Source organism: Schistocerca serialis, chromosome 2 (assembly GCF_023864345.2).
Source record: "Schistocerca serialis cubense isolate TAMUIC-IGC-003099 chromosome 2, iqSchSeri2.2, whole genome shotgun sequence".
Lineage (NCBI taxonomy): Eukaryota > Metazoa > Arthropoda > Insecta > Orthoptera > Acrididae > Schistocerca > Schistocerca serialis.
The window spans coordinates 774852270-774871538 of record NC_064639.1 but is presented as its reverse complement, the minus strand read 5'-3'; the positions used below and the strand labels follow the sequence as shown (position 1 = coordinate 774871538).

The following is a 19269-nucleotide window of genomic DNA, read 5'->3' as shown; positions in this document are numbered from 1 at the left end:
ACCCGTCCTTTTTCCCCCCTAAGGTAAGTCTTTCCGCTCCCGGGATTGGAATGACTCCTTACCCTCTCCCTTAAAACCCACATCCTTTCATCTTTCCCTCTCCTTCCCTCTTTCCTGACGAAGCAACCATTGGTTGCGAAAGCTAGAATTTTGTGTGATGTAAAAATCTTCACTGAACATGTGGAGGAAAAGAGAGCCTGTAGCTCTTTCACAACCTACATTGAAACCAGAATTGTTCCTTAAAATTAAACTGAAAACGTGGATACCATGTGAAGTCAATATGAACGCTGTTTTCAATGAAGATAATTGTGGAAAGTAAACCAGAGTTGATAAATGTTTGGATGCATCTATAGAGCACTCTTTTATCAAACAACCATTCGTGAAAGAACACAGGTACATCGCTAAAATTAGTGTAATTTTTGTAGCTCAGACATATGGCATACTTACCCCGGTCTTTCACATTTTACATTTCGAATCCTTAAATATGGTAAAACGTGTAGTGCCTTTGTAAATTGAGCTTCTGAAAAGTATTCATTGTCTTGTGACACTTTAAACATTTTGTGAACCTATCATTTTCTGTAAAATGATTAAATTTCTCAAGTTGTGGACTGAAATGTGAAGACATTGTCAGTGTTACATAATGCCGACTCGCCATTAGTATTATAAGGCAGCAATGATCCCTATTTCACAGTTGACACTTCTCCCATGCTGTTGCAACCACAATGTATATGCAAATTTCCCTCATTCCCCACCACTTGACAATTGCTTCAATTGCGAGCGTGCGAGCGAGGGCATTAGGAGGCATGAGCGTCCACATTGAAAACCAGTGAGTTGTTCAGCCATATGCTAGTTTACTTATATGTTGTTATGATCTTCAGTCCAAAGACTGGTTCAATGCAGCTCTCCATGCTACTCTATCCTGTGCAAGCTTCTTCATCTCCAAGTACCTACTGCAACCTACATCCTTCTGAATCTGCATAGTGCAGTCATCTCTTGGTCTCCCTTCTACGATTTTTAACCTCCAATACTAAACTGGTGAACCCTTGATGCCTCAGAATGTGTCCTACCAAGTGATCCCTTCTTCTAGTCAAGTTGTGCCACAATTCCCTCTTCTCCCCAGTTCTATTTAGTACCTCCTCATTAGTTACATGATCTACCCATCTAACCTTCAGCATTCTTCGGTAGCACCACATTTCAGAAGCTTCTATTCTCTTCTTGTCTAAACTATTCATCGTACACGTTTCACTTTCATACATGGCTACACGCCACACAAATACTTTCAGGAAAGACTTCCTGACAAATCTATACTCAATGTTAACAAATTTCTCTTCTTCAGAAATGCTTTCCTTGCCATTGCCAGTCTACATTTTATATCCTCTCTACTTCGACCATCATCAGTTATTTTTTTTTCTTCTAATAATTTCCGGGTATGCAGCCGGATCCCGTCGACATTCTGCCACGATATTTCGGCCCAGAGACGTCCGGCCATCATCAGGTGAGTACACAACTACTGAAGAGCCCAGGTGCAGTCGCGGTATTTATGCCGAATCTCGCGCCGGGAAAATTTCAGAAGTCACATCAGTTATTTTGCTCTACAAATAGCAAAACTCATCTATTACTTTAGGTGTCTCATTTCCTTATCTAATTCCGTCAGCATCACCTGATTTAATTAGACTACATTCCATTATCCTTGTTTTGCTTTTGATAATGTTCATCTTATATCCTCCATTCAAGACACAGTCCATTCCATAAAACTGCTCTTCCAGGTCCTTTGCTGTCTCTAACAGCTGTGAAAAATGATAGTGCTACACCCAATCTTACTTTTATACCTGAAGATTTCCCACCACTGAGAATAATGTACTGTGTCCTATTTGCTAGGAACTCAACAATCCAATCACAAAGCTGGTCTGATATTTTATATTCTCAAATTTTTAGTTAAGTAAGTGACAGTGGAGAACTGTAATGAATGCCTTTTGGAAATCGAGGAACACAGCATCAAACAGGGCACTACAATTTTCTGCCTTCTGGATCTCATGGGCAAACAGAACAAGCTGGGTTTCATACGATCTTTGTTTGCAGATTCTCATTGCCCCCCCCCCCCCCCCATTTTTTTGAGTCATCAGTCTTCTGAGTGGTTAAATGCGGTCTGTAATGAATTCCTCTGCTGTGCCAACCTCTTCATCTCAAAGTAGTACTTGAAACCTACGTCCTCAATTATTTGCTGTATATACTCAAATCTCCGTCTTCCTCTACAGTTCTCTATAGTATCAATGAAGTCATTCCCTGATGTCTTAACAAATGTCCTATCATTCTGTCCCTTTTCCTTGTCAGTGTTTTCTACACATTCCTTCCCTCTCTGATTCTGCGCAAAACCTCCTCATTTCTAACCTACAGAGGAGATTTTAGGTATATAAACACGTAATGATACAAGAGCATAAAAAGTGTTCAAAAAATTCTCAAACAAACTGACATCAGTGATCTAAGCTTAAAGTTGTGCGCATCTGTTTGATGATCTTCTTGAAAATGGGAACGACCTATACTTTATCCAATCACTTTGAAAATTTTGTCCTCTAGCAACATATTGTGTGTGTGTGTGTGTGTGTGTGTGTGTGTGTGTGTGTGTGTGAGCGTGTGTGCGCGCGCGTGCACACAATAAATACTTTGTTCACTCCATTTATATGCTTATGTTTAATTTTACCGATGTTTGGAAAACAGTAATCAAAATGCTGAAGGAATGTGATTAAGAAAGAGATGAACACTGTCTACTTCACACATCACTTCTGAGTGTTTTCACACAAAGTTTTCACTAAACACCATGACTGAGTCATTTATTGTACACAATTTTTCAGTTCAAAGCAAACTTTCTGACATTTTTTACTCTCAGTATTTAGATGTCGCCACTGGATAAGCCATTTATTGTTAATTTTATATCAAATTCACTTAAAGTATTTGTCTCTATAAGCATACTCTTCAAACCACTGTGAAGTGCGTGACAGTGCATTGTACCAAATATGTGGGTTCTTCCTCACCATCCCAAATCATATACAAAGAACTGGGAGAATTTCGCTGTATGTGCTGTAAATAGTCCTATTTTGTCTTCCTATTCCCTACAAGAGTGATATATAGGGGCTGAAGAATATCTGTAGAGATTTTTCTCTTAACCCCTTAACTTAGAACCCCAATTTATCTCGTTTTTATTATTTTTACAGGAACTAAAAATTCTGAGTATACCCAGGCAACTTAAGAAAAGACCTTTGAAAAAATAAAATCCTGCTTATATTCATTGCAGCACTGATAGTTAAGTGTCCACCACTAGAAAGCATCTGCTACTACCATTTGTAGCCTGGCTGTCAAGTTCTGGTTGAAGTGTTGCCACTAGATTGTTGATCTTTTTTGGGCGTGTTACACTTCAAGATACATCACAGAAATGTGCCAGTAAAATTTTTAATAATGACGCAACTGTCTCATCTTCTGGGCTCAAAATTCTTCTAAATGGTCGTCCTCAAAGAGTTGATTTTTAAATGAGAGTCAAACGCTTTGTGATTTAAGAAATTCATTGTACATTCTCGCACATAGTTCATCTTGTGTAAAAGGAAATCTGCTTTGAACGTAACGCTTTTCAAACCACCATTCGCAATATTTTCCCGCGACCTGTTAGAAATAGGTTCGTTTCAGCAATTGCAATAAAGCGCCAGATAACAGGCGTCACCGCGCACGCGCAGCTACGATGACGCAGGAAGCCCATATGTTCGTATGTGTAAAACATTAAAAGATCTTACATTATGCCATAAAAGAAACAAGACATCAAAGGATACTTCAAGAGCATTGGGATTTCGCGAACCATACTAAAATGCATAATTCGGCTTAAAATGCACATCCGTATGTAAATTTTCTTGGTGTATCAGTACTCATGTTTGGTTCTTTATTATAGAATAATACGTGCACTTGAAATGCAGCGAACAGTTGAAACTAGCCAATAGTGTGAAATTAAACACTTCGTTTCAAATAAATTGACTGCCTCAGTAGAAAGGATAAATAAAAGCCAAATCTCTTTAGCAAAGCGGCAAAAATAACTTCATTGTTCTGTAAGGCGATTAATGCTTGACTGTCAAAGGAGGAAATAAAATCTGAAACTATTAACATATTTTAGCCTGCCATAATTATGCGAATGTATTTTAATTCTTTTAATAGCTCCTGGCCACAAAAAACCCGTTTTGTTATCATTTAACGTGAGAGGATTAAACGAAGAGGAAACAACAAAATCACTGAACGTAAACATAGGTCATGTGGAGGCGACCCACCTCCCCACCACAACTCTGACTGCTCTGTGCATCAGCCCCCGATCTACGATATTTCTGAACAGGGGCAATATTATGTAGTGGCACCCAGCCACACTTCCGTAACCAGAAGCGGGAGAAGGTACTACTCATACGCGACTCGACTGCGCATGCGCGAGAGCCCGCCCGCAACTCCTCAAATGAATCTAATTTAAACAGTTGTCACGTCACACTCATTGGAGGCAATTAGTTGTTATAAAGCATTGCATAGTGTTCCTAAAGCCTTTGACACATTTTACTATTGGCAGATGCTTGTATGAGCACTGTTTTGTTGTTGTATACGGCACATTCCTTTGCAACTAAAGTTTTATTTTCGTTTTTTTCTCCCGTTTTTGTTTTGTTGCTACAGTATTATTGTGCAGTAGCGGGATATAATAATATCCTTTGTTAGAGTATTGGTTCTTACCAATCAAAACCACAAAAATTTAACTGAAAACTAATACAATGAAAAATTCCCGGAATTCCAAACAATTCCCGGGTTTTTCCCGGTTTTCTCCCAGATGAAAAAAATTCCCGGGTTTTTCCTGGATCTCCCGGTTGTCCCAGGTTGTATACACCCTGGTGCATCTTTGAATACTTGACAACAAAATATGCACTTTCAGATTTTCTTCTGTATTGTTGTTTAGGCAATGCTTTCAAAGATTGATGAAAACAGTGATACCGAATTTGACATTTAATTTTATGGCTCAGAAAGTGAAGAATAATGAGCTGTTACTTCATTAGAGACTGAAAGTGATGACATTTCATCAGGTGAGCAACAAATGGTCGCCAGTGGTACGAGATAAATGCATTAACGAGTATACTTGGGATTTTATTATTGGCTATCTTTGAAAGCTGTCTTCATGTGTCTGTATGTCATGTCATTCATTATAGAATGTTTGTCATTAATAAAAAAAATATTTTTTTGGAATATAATTTGAAAAGTCATTACTTAAGGGGTTAACATTGGTTCTTGGCATTTTGCAAGCAGGCTTTCTGTGGGATAATTTACATATATGTTAAAGAGTTGTCGATTCACGTTTTTCAACATTTGTGTGCCACTGTCTTGTGAGTCAAACAACCCTGTAACCGTTTGTGCTGCCTTACTTTTGATATGATCAATACCTGCTGTTAGTCATATTTGGTACAGGTCCCACATATCAGTGATATTCTAATATGTGAAACAAGTGATTTTTAAGCAGCTTCCTTTGTGAACAGACTGCATTTTCCCAAAAGTCTGCCACCAGCCTTACCTATTAACTGAGTATACATGATCATTCCATTTCATATCCCTCCATATTGCTACACCTATGTGTTTGTATGAGATAGCTGAGTCTAATTTTGAATAACTTATGTTGTAGATGTAGGATACTGTTTTCTCATTAAGGGAAGTACACACTTTCAAATTTGTAAACATTTAAAATGAAGTGTCAGTCTTTGCATCACTTTGCAATCCTATTAAGATCTAAGTTCTGAATATTTGCACAGCTTCCATCAGACACTACTTCATTATAGACACTTGCATCATCTATGCAAAATCCAAGATTTCTATTAATATCGCCTGCAAGGTCATTAATAATATGACTTGAGCAGCAATTGTCTCAATACCCTTTCCTGCAATAAACACTACATTAGGAAATAATCCAGAGCCAGATATCAACAACTTTGACCAATATTTATTATACATTAACATCAGTTTAGTGACTTTGGCAAATAGTCACTTTGCTTTATTTTAAACTTATGGCCTTCCACTATAACTTAATTCAGTCTAATCAGCAAATATGGAACGTTTACTTATTAGATCCACTACAGTTGAAATGAAAAACAAGGAATGTTTAAAATAAACAAACTGCTAATGACCAAAATCTATACTAGTGAACTTGATGGATAACAAGTACTCTTAATGAAAATTGACACTGTCACTTGGAATATACTATCTAATCTACTCAAATAAGTTTTTGTTAAAACTGCCACTAAGCAGTCATAATCCAGGGTTTCCACAAGTTTCCCCAAGTGAAATTCCCTGATATTTCCCTGATTTGAAGAACAAGTTTTTGCAATGTTCTCTAACAAATTTTGAGATCTCAAGGGTAAGTAAAGACATAAGTTGACAAAACAATGTCAGGACTTCTGTATTTCTCTCTTGTGTGAGCAAAAGTCTTAAGTACTAACACCAACATCTTTTGTAGTGAACTGTTTCTAGATGGAGAAAACAAACCCAATGGTATATGCTTTTAATTAAGGCCACTGCTGTTATTTTATTTCAATAAAACAAAACACATCAGGAGACAAATACACGCACTTCCTTGGAGTCGCAAGATTTCAAATACCTTTACTGATTTCAGAAATAACCTCAGAAAAAGGGGGCCTCTTGAAAGGAGGATATAAGGCAGGGAAGAATTGCTGGAACCAGCACTATTGGTGACCGTCACCAAATTTTGGCTCTACTATATTCGTTATTGTCAGTTATTACTCACTGTGTTATGTCCATTATATTACAGGTATTGTGTGATTTTTGTTCAAGAAATATACGAGTATAAAGCGCACAAACTGCCAGCGGCTGCCAAAATTTTCTTCTTCTTATTGTCTGTATTTTCTAATATATGAACTACTTTCGAAGTGCCAAAATGTACTACAATAAATAAAATGGCTATAAAACTGCACAGAGTACTTGCGGTGAGACAGTCGCAATTCCTGGAATCCATCGACTGTGGCCTCTAGCTTACCGAGGTGCACCTCAGTCCTGGGTCCATAGATAAACCACGAAAATCCATCGCATTATGCCACACACAATCAGACTCAGCCTGTGGGCAGTTAGGTGAGACTACACATGACGTGAAGGGCCCGCACATTAGTGGGAAATGATGGGCTTTAGTTCGGCAGGCCCAATCCATTAGAGATGCCCGCAGAAATGGCTTATGGTTTTGGCCCATCATGGGAATCCACTCGTGTGGCCAGCTATTCACATGTCACAAACAGCATGTTGATAAGATGATGATGATTATTATTATTTGGGTTGAGAGAGTGCTCAATATCATGGTCATCAGCACCCTGATGAAAAGTCTGCATGTCAATCTCATGGGTGGGGGCAATGGCTGTCCCCACATGTGGAAACGTTTATAATTTATTAATGTCTGCTGTCCTTCCCCACCAATTTAGGGATGAGGCCTGACAGTTCACAAAATTTCACCACTCTTGTAACACTGGTATCGGTATCTGCAAGGATGGTGGGCAGATCTCCAGCGAGACTGAGGGTTGCCCTAATGTCAATATATAGGACACACATAGCCACAATGTGCTGACCTGAAAATGGCACACCACGAACTTCACAGAGTGGTGGATCCTGCCGCCTGAGAAGAAAGCCATGTGTGAAAGGGCTATGCCTGATGCACAGTCTGGTAAGCTGCCCGATGCGCAGTCTGGTAAGCATAATGTCCTTCCAGTGGCGAGACTGACATGAAGTCCACTAAGCCTTTATGGTCAATTTGAGGGACCACAGTTTGTTGTCTGTCACTCTGTCACCTGCAACCATTCAGTCTCCCACTGACGCATGTGTCAGAAAATGAAATGATGGCACGCAATGAGATGGGAAACTGATCAACAGCACTATCCCAACATGCTTCCTTGGCAGCTTTGTCGGTCATGTTGTTGCCCTGTATCCAACTGTGACCAAGTAACCAGCAAAAGATCACCTCCTTGTCACGGTGTTGGAACTGCTGAATGAGCTGACTCAGTGAGTCTACTGGATACATTTGGTGAAGCGCTTGTAGAGTGTCGGAACAGACAAGAAACCTTGTACGGTGATGTCCGTGAACCCTCTCCGGTGCCATCAGAATGCCATATAACTCTGCATCATAATTTGCAAATTGTTCTGGAAGACACTTTAAAAATCCTATCAGGGAAAACAGCAGTACAACCAAGTGCATTCCCCTGCTGGGATCCATCTGTATAAATAACGATAAAACTGTGGTACTTACTTAAAATAGACAAAAACAAAGTTGTAAAAACAAAATCTGGAGAACCAGTTACCTTATACTGTGTCAAGCTTGAAATCACTTTGGGCTTCTGAAGACACCAAGGCGGCAGTGCATTCCACCCCTGGGTGTGTATTTTGATGCCTGAGAGATCCAGATACTCGAAACAGTCTGTAGCACATATACCAAATGGCTTGGTCACTTGGGGCCTTTGTTTGTAGGTCTTTCAGGTGTGGGAGCCAAGTTAATTTCAAGTCAAATAATAAACCCAAAAAGGGCACAGTGTCTTGATCACTTAAAATACTGTCCCCCATTGTGAGCACTGGTTGGTTAAAACTCTGATGAGCATGGTTAAAATTAACACGTAGTCCCTCTTAATGGTCAGCTGTAGCTGCCTCATCGTCGTCGTAAGATCAGAGGAAGAGTAGAAGACTGCAAAGCTATCCACAAACAAAGACCATTTGACAGGGCTCCTGACTGCAGAGGAAATGCCACTGATAGCGATGGCAAACAATGTGACACTGCCCTGGCGCACCCCATCCTCCTGAACTTAGCAATCAGACATGGCATCACAATGCGAAAACGAAAATGCTGGTCCTCGAGAAAGGATTGGATCAGAAGTGGCAAGCGTCCATGTAGTCCCCATTCATGAAGTTGGCAAAGGACACTGTACCTCCAAGTAGTGTCATTTGCTTTTTCGAGGTCAAAAAACACACAAACCAAATGGTTTCGGTGTAAGAAGGACTACTGTATCACTGTCTCGAGTAGAATTAAGTTGTCAAGGGTTGAACGGTAGTGCCTGAAAACGCACTGGGAGTAACTCAGGTGGCCTTGGGACTTGAGAAGCCAGACGGGGCGGCGGCTGACCATCGTTCAAGAGTCTTACCCATACAACTGGTAAGGGCGACACTCCTATAACTGTTAGGGGCACTACGGTCCTTGCCTGATTTTGAGAATGGAATTAATATTGCCTCCTTTCAAGTCCATCAAACCAGATCTGATTGAAACAAGAGAGGAGCTGTCCTTTTGCTTCAGGGCACAGATGACAAGGCATGGCATAATGGATCTCATCAGGTCCTGGAGCAGTGTCTCTGTCAGCAGACAAAGCTGATTCCAGTTCCCACATGGAGAATGAAAGGTTGTAGACTTCCTCATTATGTGAGAAGAAACTGAACTTCCTCATCTCTGCAGTCCTACTGAATACCTGAACAGCGGGAGCTTGTCTGGATGATGCAGTCACAGTAAAGAAGTGGTCAGCTAAAACGTGAGCCATGTCTTCTGGCGTGTCCACCGAGACCCCATTATTTGACAAGGCCATAAGGGGGACGTGTACTACCCTTGCCAGAAATCCATCTTATCGATTCCCAAACTTGGGCAGTGGAAGTGGACCGATTAATGGAAGTCGTGAATTCCTTCCAGGAAGCCCTCTTCCGTTCTTTGATCACTCGTCTTGCATATGCTCTCGCAGACCTGAAGGCATGAAGATTGTCTGTAGTTGAACAGTGTTTGAAGTTCTGCAGAGCTGTTCGTCTGGCCATGATTGCCAATCGACAGGCATCATTCCCCCCCAAGGTACAGGCCATCGTCATCTGAGTTGGTTACTAGACGTGGGGATGGACTCTGCAGCAGCCCACTGGATCTCACAAGTGATATGGGCCACCGCCTCCTGTGCACAATCCTTTTGTTCAAAAATAGCCTGTCGACTGTACTGTAACCAATTTGTCCATTGAATCATCCATCTGCGTGGTCTCCTGTTGGCCACCATCCTAGCCAGCAGATGGACCCACACTGGGAAGTGGTCACTAGAATGTAAATCTGAAGCCACTTTCCACTGAACTGAGTCCACAATAGCTGGGGAACAAAAACAAAGGTCAATGGCTGAAAAAGCCCTGTAGCTGTTAAAAAGAGTCACCTGACCCACATTCAGAAGGCAGATATTCTCAGAATGGACGAGTCGCTCGATCATCTGACCCCTGGAGGAAATGGTAGCTTAGCCCCACAGCACATTGTGGGCACTGAAGTCCCTCACAAGGAGGAATGGATGTGCGAGTGCCTGGAAGAGTTCTGCCAGTGCGTCTGCATCCAAAGCATCATTAGGGGGGAGGTACAAAGAGCACACTGTGATAAAGGGTGCGACAGCTTTCACAGCAATTGCTTGCATGGCCGTGGTAAGAGGGACAGGATAGGAGTGGCATTTGTCATCATGGAAAACAGCCACTCCATCTTTAGCCCTGTCTCCAGTAGTATTGTCCTTCATGTATGCCTATAATGCAGGTGTGTCAGTTACTTTAAGATGCGTTTCTTGTCAGCAGATGCAGAAAGGTTTCTCCTGGACCAGTAGCTGCAATTCTTCTAAATGTGAGCGATATCCATTCAAATTCCACTGCAACACAGAAGTCCCTGTGGAAGCCATTGGTTAGCGATGGTTGTTCTTTTCTTTCTCCCTCAGAGGCGGTGATTTACAGGGGAGGTCAGGGGGAATGTTAACTGTTCCTTGCTCTCTAGTTCCTCTGACTGGAAGTCCATTTCCTCAGGAGCATAGTCCCCTTCAGAAAGAGAGAGAGCACGCCGATCTGAACGTTTAACTACTGCTTTCTTGGACTTAGAACTACTTTTCAAAGGACATTTTTCTTTACTGACAGGAGGAGGTGGTTGCTTGGGTTGCCGGGACAGCTTAGTTGGCTTCTGATGTCGGGTAGATGTACGTGGCTTGGGTGGTAAGCCTACTGCTGACGGCTTCCGAACAACATCAGTTGCAAGTGCAGCATTTCCCCCACAAATACATCAATACGTGCATGTGCTTGTACTTGAATCTGTGGTCTGAGTTTGTTTGGAGGCATCACACTTAGCGATTGGTGTCTTAAGGGCTGATGCAAAAGAAGTAGCAAAAACCGGTGGTTGCACAGTTTTGAAAGCTTTTCTAGCTTCACCTTAGGGTATGCGTCTCTGTACTTTTAACTCCTTAATTTTCCTTTCGTCATCATAAACCCCACACTTTCTGCTCCACAGTGGGTGATCCCCAGAGCAGTTTACACATTTTGGAGGAAGTGTACAAGAACTGCCAACTCGTGAGCTGAGCCCCCACAATTTCCAGACATAGCTTACCCATTACATCCCATTGTGGTATTGCCAAATCTTTGACATTTGTAGCACTGAATTGGGTTAGGAACAAACGGGCAAACCTCAAGACAGATATAGCCTAGAAGGATATGTTAAGGTAATTCTGGAGTACTAAACATTAGAATAAATGTTGCCGATTTTTCCAATTTGCCATTGACTCTCCTCATATAATTCTGCACTTCTGTGACACCCATATTTTTCCATTCTTCACTTAACTCCGCAGGGTTTACCTCCATTATATCCGAGCAGGTAACCATGCCCTTACTAAAGTTAAGGTGTTATGCAGCTCAGCCTCGACTGGGTAGTCACCTACGGCCTTACATCCCAGAAGCTTAGATATTTGGTTGGAATTAGCCGTTTCAAGTAAAAATGTTCCATTACAAAGTCATCTGACATTTTTCAGAGACACAGCAATACCTTCCAATGCCTTGTGAATACAGAAAGGGGATATCTTCTCAGAGGTTCCCCCTGTTTGCTTGATTACAATGAAAGTGTTATAGCACACTAATGTCCTGTTACTATGATTCTGAGACTGCTTTTTGGATGACTGACCAACTGAGCTCTCTTTGAGGAGTGGGTGTAGGTACTGCCTGATGGTACACCCGTCCCGTCAGGATTAGTAGTTTGACGAGTTTGTTCCATAGGGATCCCACCAGACGCTAGGAAAACAACTGTCAACCCAGGCAGAGCCGTGCATGCCTGAGCAAGCCTTATACAACTGGGGGCGGCAGGTGCCCCAGAGGTTGCCGGCTAAAGACTGTTTTACCTCAACAGCCATTCACCTCATCAGCTCCACCACTGTGCCGCATGGTGGTCGTTGAAGTATGACCAGAGCTTACGGTGACAGAGGACTGATTGTGCTTACCAGTCCGCAGCTCAGGAACTCCGGGGTTGCCAAGCGCTTACTCAGCATACAAATGATGAGCCACTCAGGGGTTGATGAGATGAGACCCCAGTGATCAATCCATGCAACAGATAACTTGCGCAAATACTCTGAGAATCACTACTAACGAGGATAGGTAGCAATTCACTGTAAAGATGATCGCTGAGATGCAGACAGACACACAGAAAAGGCAATCATACTCTCACAACTAAATTTTCGGCAATAGCCTTTGTCATAAAATGAGAGCACACACACACACACACACACACACACACACACACACACACACATTCACACAATCACTCAGACACAACTCACGCACACGGGGCCACCTTCTCCAGCCGCTGTGTCAACAATCTATGAGAATCAGATCCAAACAAACCATTCATGCCTCCCTGCTTCTCATCGGCAGCTGCTAACTTAGTGGCAAGAAGTGGTTGCAGCACTGACTGCAAGCTGAGGGGAGTGGTAGAAAGGAGAGAAGCAGGAGTAATGAGGGAGTAGGGAATCGCCACACGTACTCAGCTGCATCCAGCCAGTGGTGATGCACGACATCTCACTAAAAAAAAATTATCATCTACTGAGACAAATACAATATTATTCCAGTGTCTTTTTTTTCCCATATTTTCCTGATTTCTGTGACACATTTGAAATTCCCTGATTTCCAGAGCTTGTGGCAACCCTATAATTAGTATTTCACACAGCTTATTAAAAAAGTAACAAATATGGCCGTAGTATATGTATCTGAGTGCCATAATACAAAGTGGGCAACATGTACACACAACACCCAACGGACGTGTCATTACACTCCAACAAGCAGTATGTAGTGTGACAACTGTTATGCAGTCGATAAAAGTTTTTCAATTATAATTCAATCACTCATGACAATTTTAATAAAAATAGCTCTTTGCTAGAGAAAAGGTCTTATGAAATAAAAAGTCTGAGGTCTGCACTGTCTTCTTAACATGATGATTACCTGATAAGACTTATGATATTTCTTGCTGGCAATGTGAGTATAGTAGCCCTGGTTAATATTCATAACAAAAGTTTAAACACTTATGGCATATCGCAACTATCACTAGCCAGATAGCTTGCATAATGAACTAGTACTAGAGCACACGACCACAATGCTTCAAAGCTCCTTTGAAACAGATACAGGCAAGTAAGAACTTCACATTACCCTTAAATATTACACGCATTTCACTATTTAAGGCAAAAAAATTTAGGTTAACTTGTCACTTACTGAATACAGGACTACATCATAAAATATTCAACAGCGATTACATTCTTAACTTTGCGAATTTATTGAAAAAGAACTGCAAGAAGCCATTCGCTAATGCAAGAACCATAAAGCAGTTGACCTAGATGATGGAACAAATAAAAAAAATTGGACAAATAACAATGAAATGGCCTGTCCAATTCATTAATAACTGCTTGTGTGAGATGCAGATCCTTGAAATGTGGAGAAAAATCAAAGTAGTTGTCACACTGACATCTTGGAAAGTATCATTCAACCTATTTCACTACGTCATCTTTATAAAGTACTTTAAAGGCTTCTTTTGAACAGTTTTACCCCTGTGACCTTGGCACTTTACAGCACAGTCAAATGTTATTAGTCGAGTTTCAAGGAATGTGTCGTCATTGGAGAAACCAAACGAATGGCTTGCTTCAAGAATGTGTCTTTTCCCCTGTATGTTATATATACCACAATGACCAACCAAGGCCTAACACTTGCAATAGCTTCATATACGCAGACCATCTCGCTCTTGCAACCTAAGCAAAAACTGACTGAACAAATTCTTACAACAGCACTGATCTTTCCATCAGTATTATGGTAAGGACCATCTGAAATCTAATCCTCAGGAATACAGATCTGTGGCTACCGACTCTGATACAGACAAGCAAATCAATATTAAAAGTTAACTGGGAAGTTTCCAAGGAATGCTGCTTTATGTCTACATATCTTGGCGTCACTTTAGACAGGTCTTTAACATACTGAAGTGTCATTGGGAAACTCACTGGTAGTAACTGAGGAGCCAATATCAAGGCAGTAGAATCTCTGCCATGTTACTCTGTTTCTCTACAGGGGTGTTTGCATGTCCTGTGAGGTGTATCTCTGCCCATGCAGAGGAAATGGATGTCACATTGCAGGGAACTGCATGATTGACCACTGGATGTCAAATTGACACCTACAGACACAGTTTATTGTTTGGCAGGTACTGCACCACCTGATATACATCATAAGGCAGCTGTAGATGTTGAAAAGGAAAAGATAAACTAACTCATTAACACCCTGTCTATGCTCATCAGTTACCAAGATCTAGGTTGAAATCTAGAAGCAGTCCCTCAATTCAACGTCAGCAATAATTATTTCTCCATGTGTTGCCTGAGAACAATTTCAAATGTGGATGAAACCTGCTCAGTGTCTACCACCTGGATTACTTTAGATTTGTCGACCTAGAGATCACTGAACAGGCTAATGTCAAGTGTTTGTAAATCCAGGAACAGCCTTGTCAAATGCATATTTTCCAACAGACCAAAACCATGTGAATGCACAAAACAGAAATGGAATCACTGATGCTGCCATCCATGCCGCCCTGAGGCATGAAGTGATGAAGAGCTGAAGAAGGCTGAAGGTGGTGCAGTTGCTTTGTTCAATTATGACCACAGATCATTTTGTTTTCTCTTCTTTTGCTCTATTATGTAACCTATGTAAATTTTAATTTATGTAAGTTGTTCTTTTAGCAGTATCCTATAATATGGTAGAGTTATTTGATGCAGAATTTTGTGCAGCTTCTGGCTCGAGTAAATTAATAAACTTGTAGATATCTGTATATAAATATTACCTGTCCAATGAGTTCTTGGCTGTCAGCTTGTTGTTCAAGTTCCATCTGCTCCATAACAGCCAGCTCTGACTCAAAGCCACTAGGAAAGTCATCTTCGTCTTCATCAGCTGCACCTCTGAAACATTAAAATTATTGTTAAAGGTGGTAATAATCCATTCCAATGGGTTGTCACAGATATTCCATTATGGAGAAACAATCTCTACATGAGCATATGTTGCTCACTGTTATGAAAAATGCTTAAGTCAAAAGAATTGTGACAGACACAAATACATCAACATACTGAAACACAATTTAAAGATTGGCTATACATATGCATAATGGAATGAATGTAATGTGAACAGTGCATTAATTTGCTTGGAAGCAAGACAAAACAGCTGTAAGTCTACAATATCTTAAGTTTTACAGGTCAGAAACAGGAAAACATGCAGAGACAAAAATAGGGCAAATAATGGAGGGTATTCAGAGAAAACACAACTGTAAACTTGGAGGTCATGAGAGTTAAAATCTCAGGCATGTAAATAAGCTTAAAATGAGGGAACATAACGTGTGGAGTGATACAAGGATTGACGCCGAGTCCACTCATTTCTAACCTACATAAATGATCCTCCAGTGGCTTTAACAGGACAGTTTAACATATGTAATGATTGCTGATGACACAGACACACTAATCAAGGGTCAAGTTTCAAGCTTAGCAGACACAGCTCAGATGATAGCTAAAAGATCTACAAGTGGCTCACAGCTAGCAGTTTAAGTTTTTATCTTCCAAAGACTCATTTCATGTCATTTTAAGCCTTGAGTGGGCCTGCCTATGTACAAAGTGCGCGAACCAGCTCTATTGTTGTTTTAAAACTAAGAGCCCATACCTATTCCCTCATTATTGCCTCTGCTAATATAGTTATGAATTGAGTTGCCATCCATCCAAATGAGCAGCAGTATTATAAAATGAACAGCAAGCAAGGTGAGAAAAAATTTATGATTTGTGCAACGAATTGCCACAGAATCCTAGCTAGCAGCACAATCCCACAATGAGACAATTGTCTACAAGATAATTAGTAAACGACTAAGTGTTTGGTTGGGATCCAAAGCAACTGCGCTGTATAACGTTCACAATGGGTCATTAATATGAGGTAACACTTGTACGCAGCAACAAAATGATACAACAAAAGTTTATCCTATAATTATTTGATTAAGCACTGCTTTAGCTGATATAATAAGTTTATTTTATCAATGTTTAATTAAACAAAGACTAAACTTTGATGTTGGTCACATATGCTTACTTTTATAATATAAAAACAGCTGTTCTTTACATGTGCACAAAGTACACTGCGTGACCGCTTGTGTTACACAATTCAGCAAGCAAACAATAACAATCTTTTAGCACAAGACGTACACATCAGTGATTATACACTGAATGATGCACAGTGTATAAAATTTCTTAGAGTCATGCTGGATAACTGTTTAAAATGAAGTTACTACATGGATAAACTAATCAAGAAGTGCTCTTCAGTGTGCTATGCACTTTGAAGTGTCTCTCACTTTGACCTAAAGACAAGAGTGTTGGATTATCTTGCAAATTTTCAGTCCTTATTCTCTTATAGAATTATTTTTTTGGGCAGTATATATATATATATATATATATATATAGGGGGGGGGAGGCGAGCAGTAAGACTATTGTCTAAAGTAAATAACTGCACATTTTGTAGATGGCTTTGTAACCATATTGGAATTCTTACATACACTTCCCAATACATTTACTCCTTAATAGCTTTTGTTTCTGATCATAAAAATCAGTTTCAGCAGAAATCTGATACATACAGTCACAAAAATTACCTTCATATAGACTTTGCTTCCTTATCCAGGATCCAGAATGGTGTTATGTACTCTGGTGATAAGACGATCAACTAACTCCGGCCTGGCATAAAGCAAGAAATTGGTAGTCACTATAAATTCAAAAGAAAATAGAAAACTTACCTCATTATTTATTCTTCCTACAAGTTATCTGAAAAACTAGTTCTGACGATAGAAAAGTTCTGTTAATTTCATGGCAAGGAGCAGGGATTTTTTTTATTATGTATAAATCTGTATGAATACTGTAAACAGGATTCTTTATTTATATATACAGGGTGTTACAAAAAGGTACGGCCAAACTTTCAGGAAAAATTCCTCAGACACAAAGAAAGAAAATATGTCATGTGGACATGTGTCTGGAAACGCTTACTTTCCATGTTAGAGCTCATTTTATTACTTCTCTTCAAATCACATTAATCATGGAATGGAAACACACATCAACAGAACGTACCAGTGTGACTTCAAACACTTTGTTACAGGAAATGTTCAAAATGTCCCCCGTTAGTGAGGATACATGCATCCACCCTCCGTCGCATGGAATCCCTGATGCGCTGATGCAGCCCTAGAGAATGGCGTATTGTATCGGAACCGTCCACAATACGAGCACGAAGAGTCTCTACATTTGGTACCGGGGTTGCGTAGACAACTACTAATGCTTAGGTCTCAGTTATGAAGTTCTGCTGTCTTTTGTCTTTGGATTATTCCATGTCAAGTCATCCAGGTTATCTCACCCACCATCTCAGATCTGGATGTGACTTGGCTTATTTGTTCTTTGTATGGAGATAAGTAACCATACCAAATTTAGGAAGTTTTTTTTATATATATTGTGATGCCAAAAGTGACACTTGTTTACACTTCAAAAATAAATTAACATATTTTTATTTATCATAAAATCTACATGAAATTTGGTAGTTATATAACCTATACAATAAGGGGGTCAAGAGCAATTTGCAATGCTAATTGTCAGCTCTGACATAAATTCTTGGTGCACAGTTTGATTTTCAATTCTTTATAGCTTTAATCTTTGCTGTGCATGAGAAAAAAAATATTGTCTGTTCTGTTTTGGAGGGAATAATAATATTTAGTTGATTTATCAGTCTTTTTTTCTTTACTAATATACAGGGTGAGTCACTTAACATTCCCGCTGGATATATTTTGTAAACCACATCAAATACTGATGGATCGATTCCACAGACCGAACGTGAGGAGAGGGGCTAGTGTAAATGGTTAATACAAACCATAAAAAAAATGCACGGAAGTATGTTTTTTTAACACAAACCTATGTTTTTTTTAAATGGAACCCCGTTAGTTTTGTTAGCACATCTGAACATATAAACAAATACGTAATCAGTGCTGTTTGTTGCATTGTAAAATGTTAATTACATCCGGAGATATTGTAACCTGAAGTTGACGCTTGAGTACCACTCCTCCGCTGTTCGACCGTGTGTATCGGAGAGCACGGAATTACGTAGGGATCCAAAGGAAACGGTGATGGACCTTAGGTACACAAGAGACTGGAACAGCACAATACGTCCACATGCTAACACCTTTTTATTGGTCTTTTTCACTGACGCACATGTACATTACCATGAGGGGTGAGGTACACGTACACACGTTGTTTTCGTTTTCAATTACGGAGTGGAATAGCGTGTGTCCCGACATGTCAGGCCAATAGACGTTCAATGTGGTGGCCATCATTTGCTGCACACAATTGCAATCTCTGGCGTAATGAATGTCGTACACGCCACAGTACATCTGGTGTAATGTTGCCGCAGGCTGCCATAATACGTTGTTTCATATCCTCTGGGGTTGTAGGCACATCACGGTACACATTCTCCTTTAAGGTACCATACAGAAAGAAGTCCAGGGGTGTAAGATCAGGAGAACAAGCTGGCCAATTTATGCGTCCTCCACGTCCTATGAAACGCCCGTTGAACATCCTGTCAAGGGTCAGCCTAGTGTTAATTACGGAATGTGCAGGTGCACCATCATGCTGATACCACATACGTCGATGCGTTTCCAGTGGGACATTTTCGAGCAACGTTGGCAGATCATTCTGTAGAAACGCGATGTATGTTGCAGCTGTTTGGGCCCCTGCAATGAAGTGTTTGTTACAACACGCAACTGAACGTCGGAGGTTTCAAGCGTCAACTTTAGGTTACAATATCTCCGGATGTAATTAACATTTCACAATGCAACAAACGGCACTGATTACGTATTTGTTTATATGTTCAGATGTGCTAACAAAACTAATGTGGTTGCATTTAAGAAAACGTAGGTTT

At 40.4% G+C, this 19269-nt stretch overlaps 1 protein-coding gene across 2 annotated transcripts in view; it reads right to left on the bottom strand.

Annotated features, from left to right (window-relative positions):
- LOC126457996 (DNA polymerase delta catalytic subunit) overlaps window positions 1–19269 on the bottom strand; it is a 167785-nt gene that overhangs the window by 137360 nt on the left and 11156 nt on the right. For both annotated transcript variants that reach the window (XM_050094764.1, XM_050094765.1), the window contains exon 2: window positions 15140–15254. In XM_050094764.1, the coding sequence (XP_049950721.1) occupies window positions 15140–15254 (115 nt within the window). The remainder of the gene's footprint in view (window positions 1–15139; window positions 15255–19269) is intronic.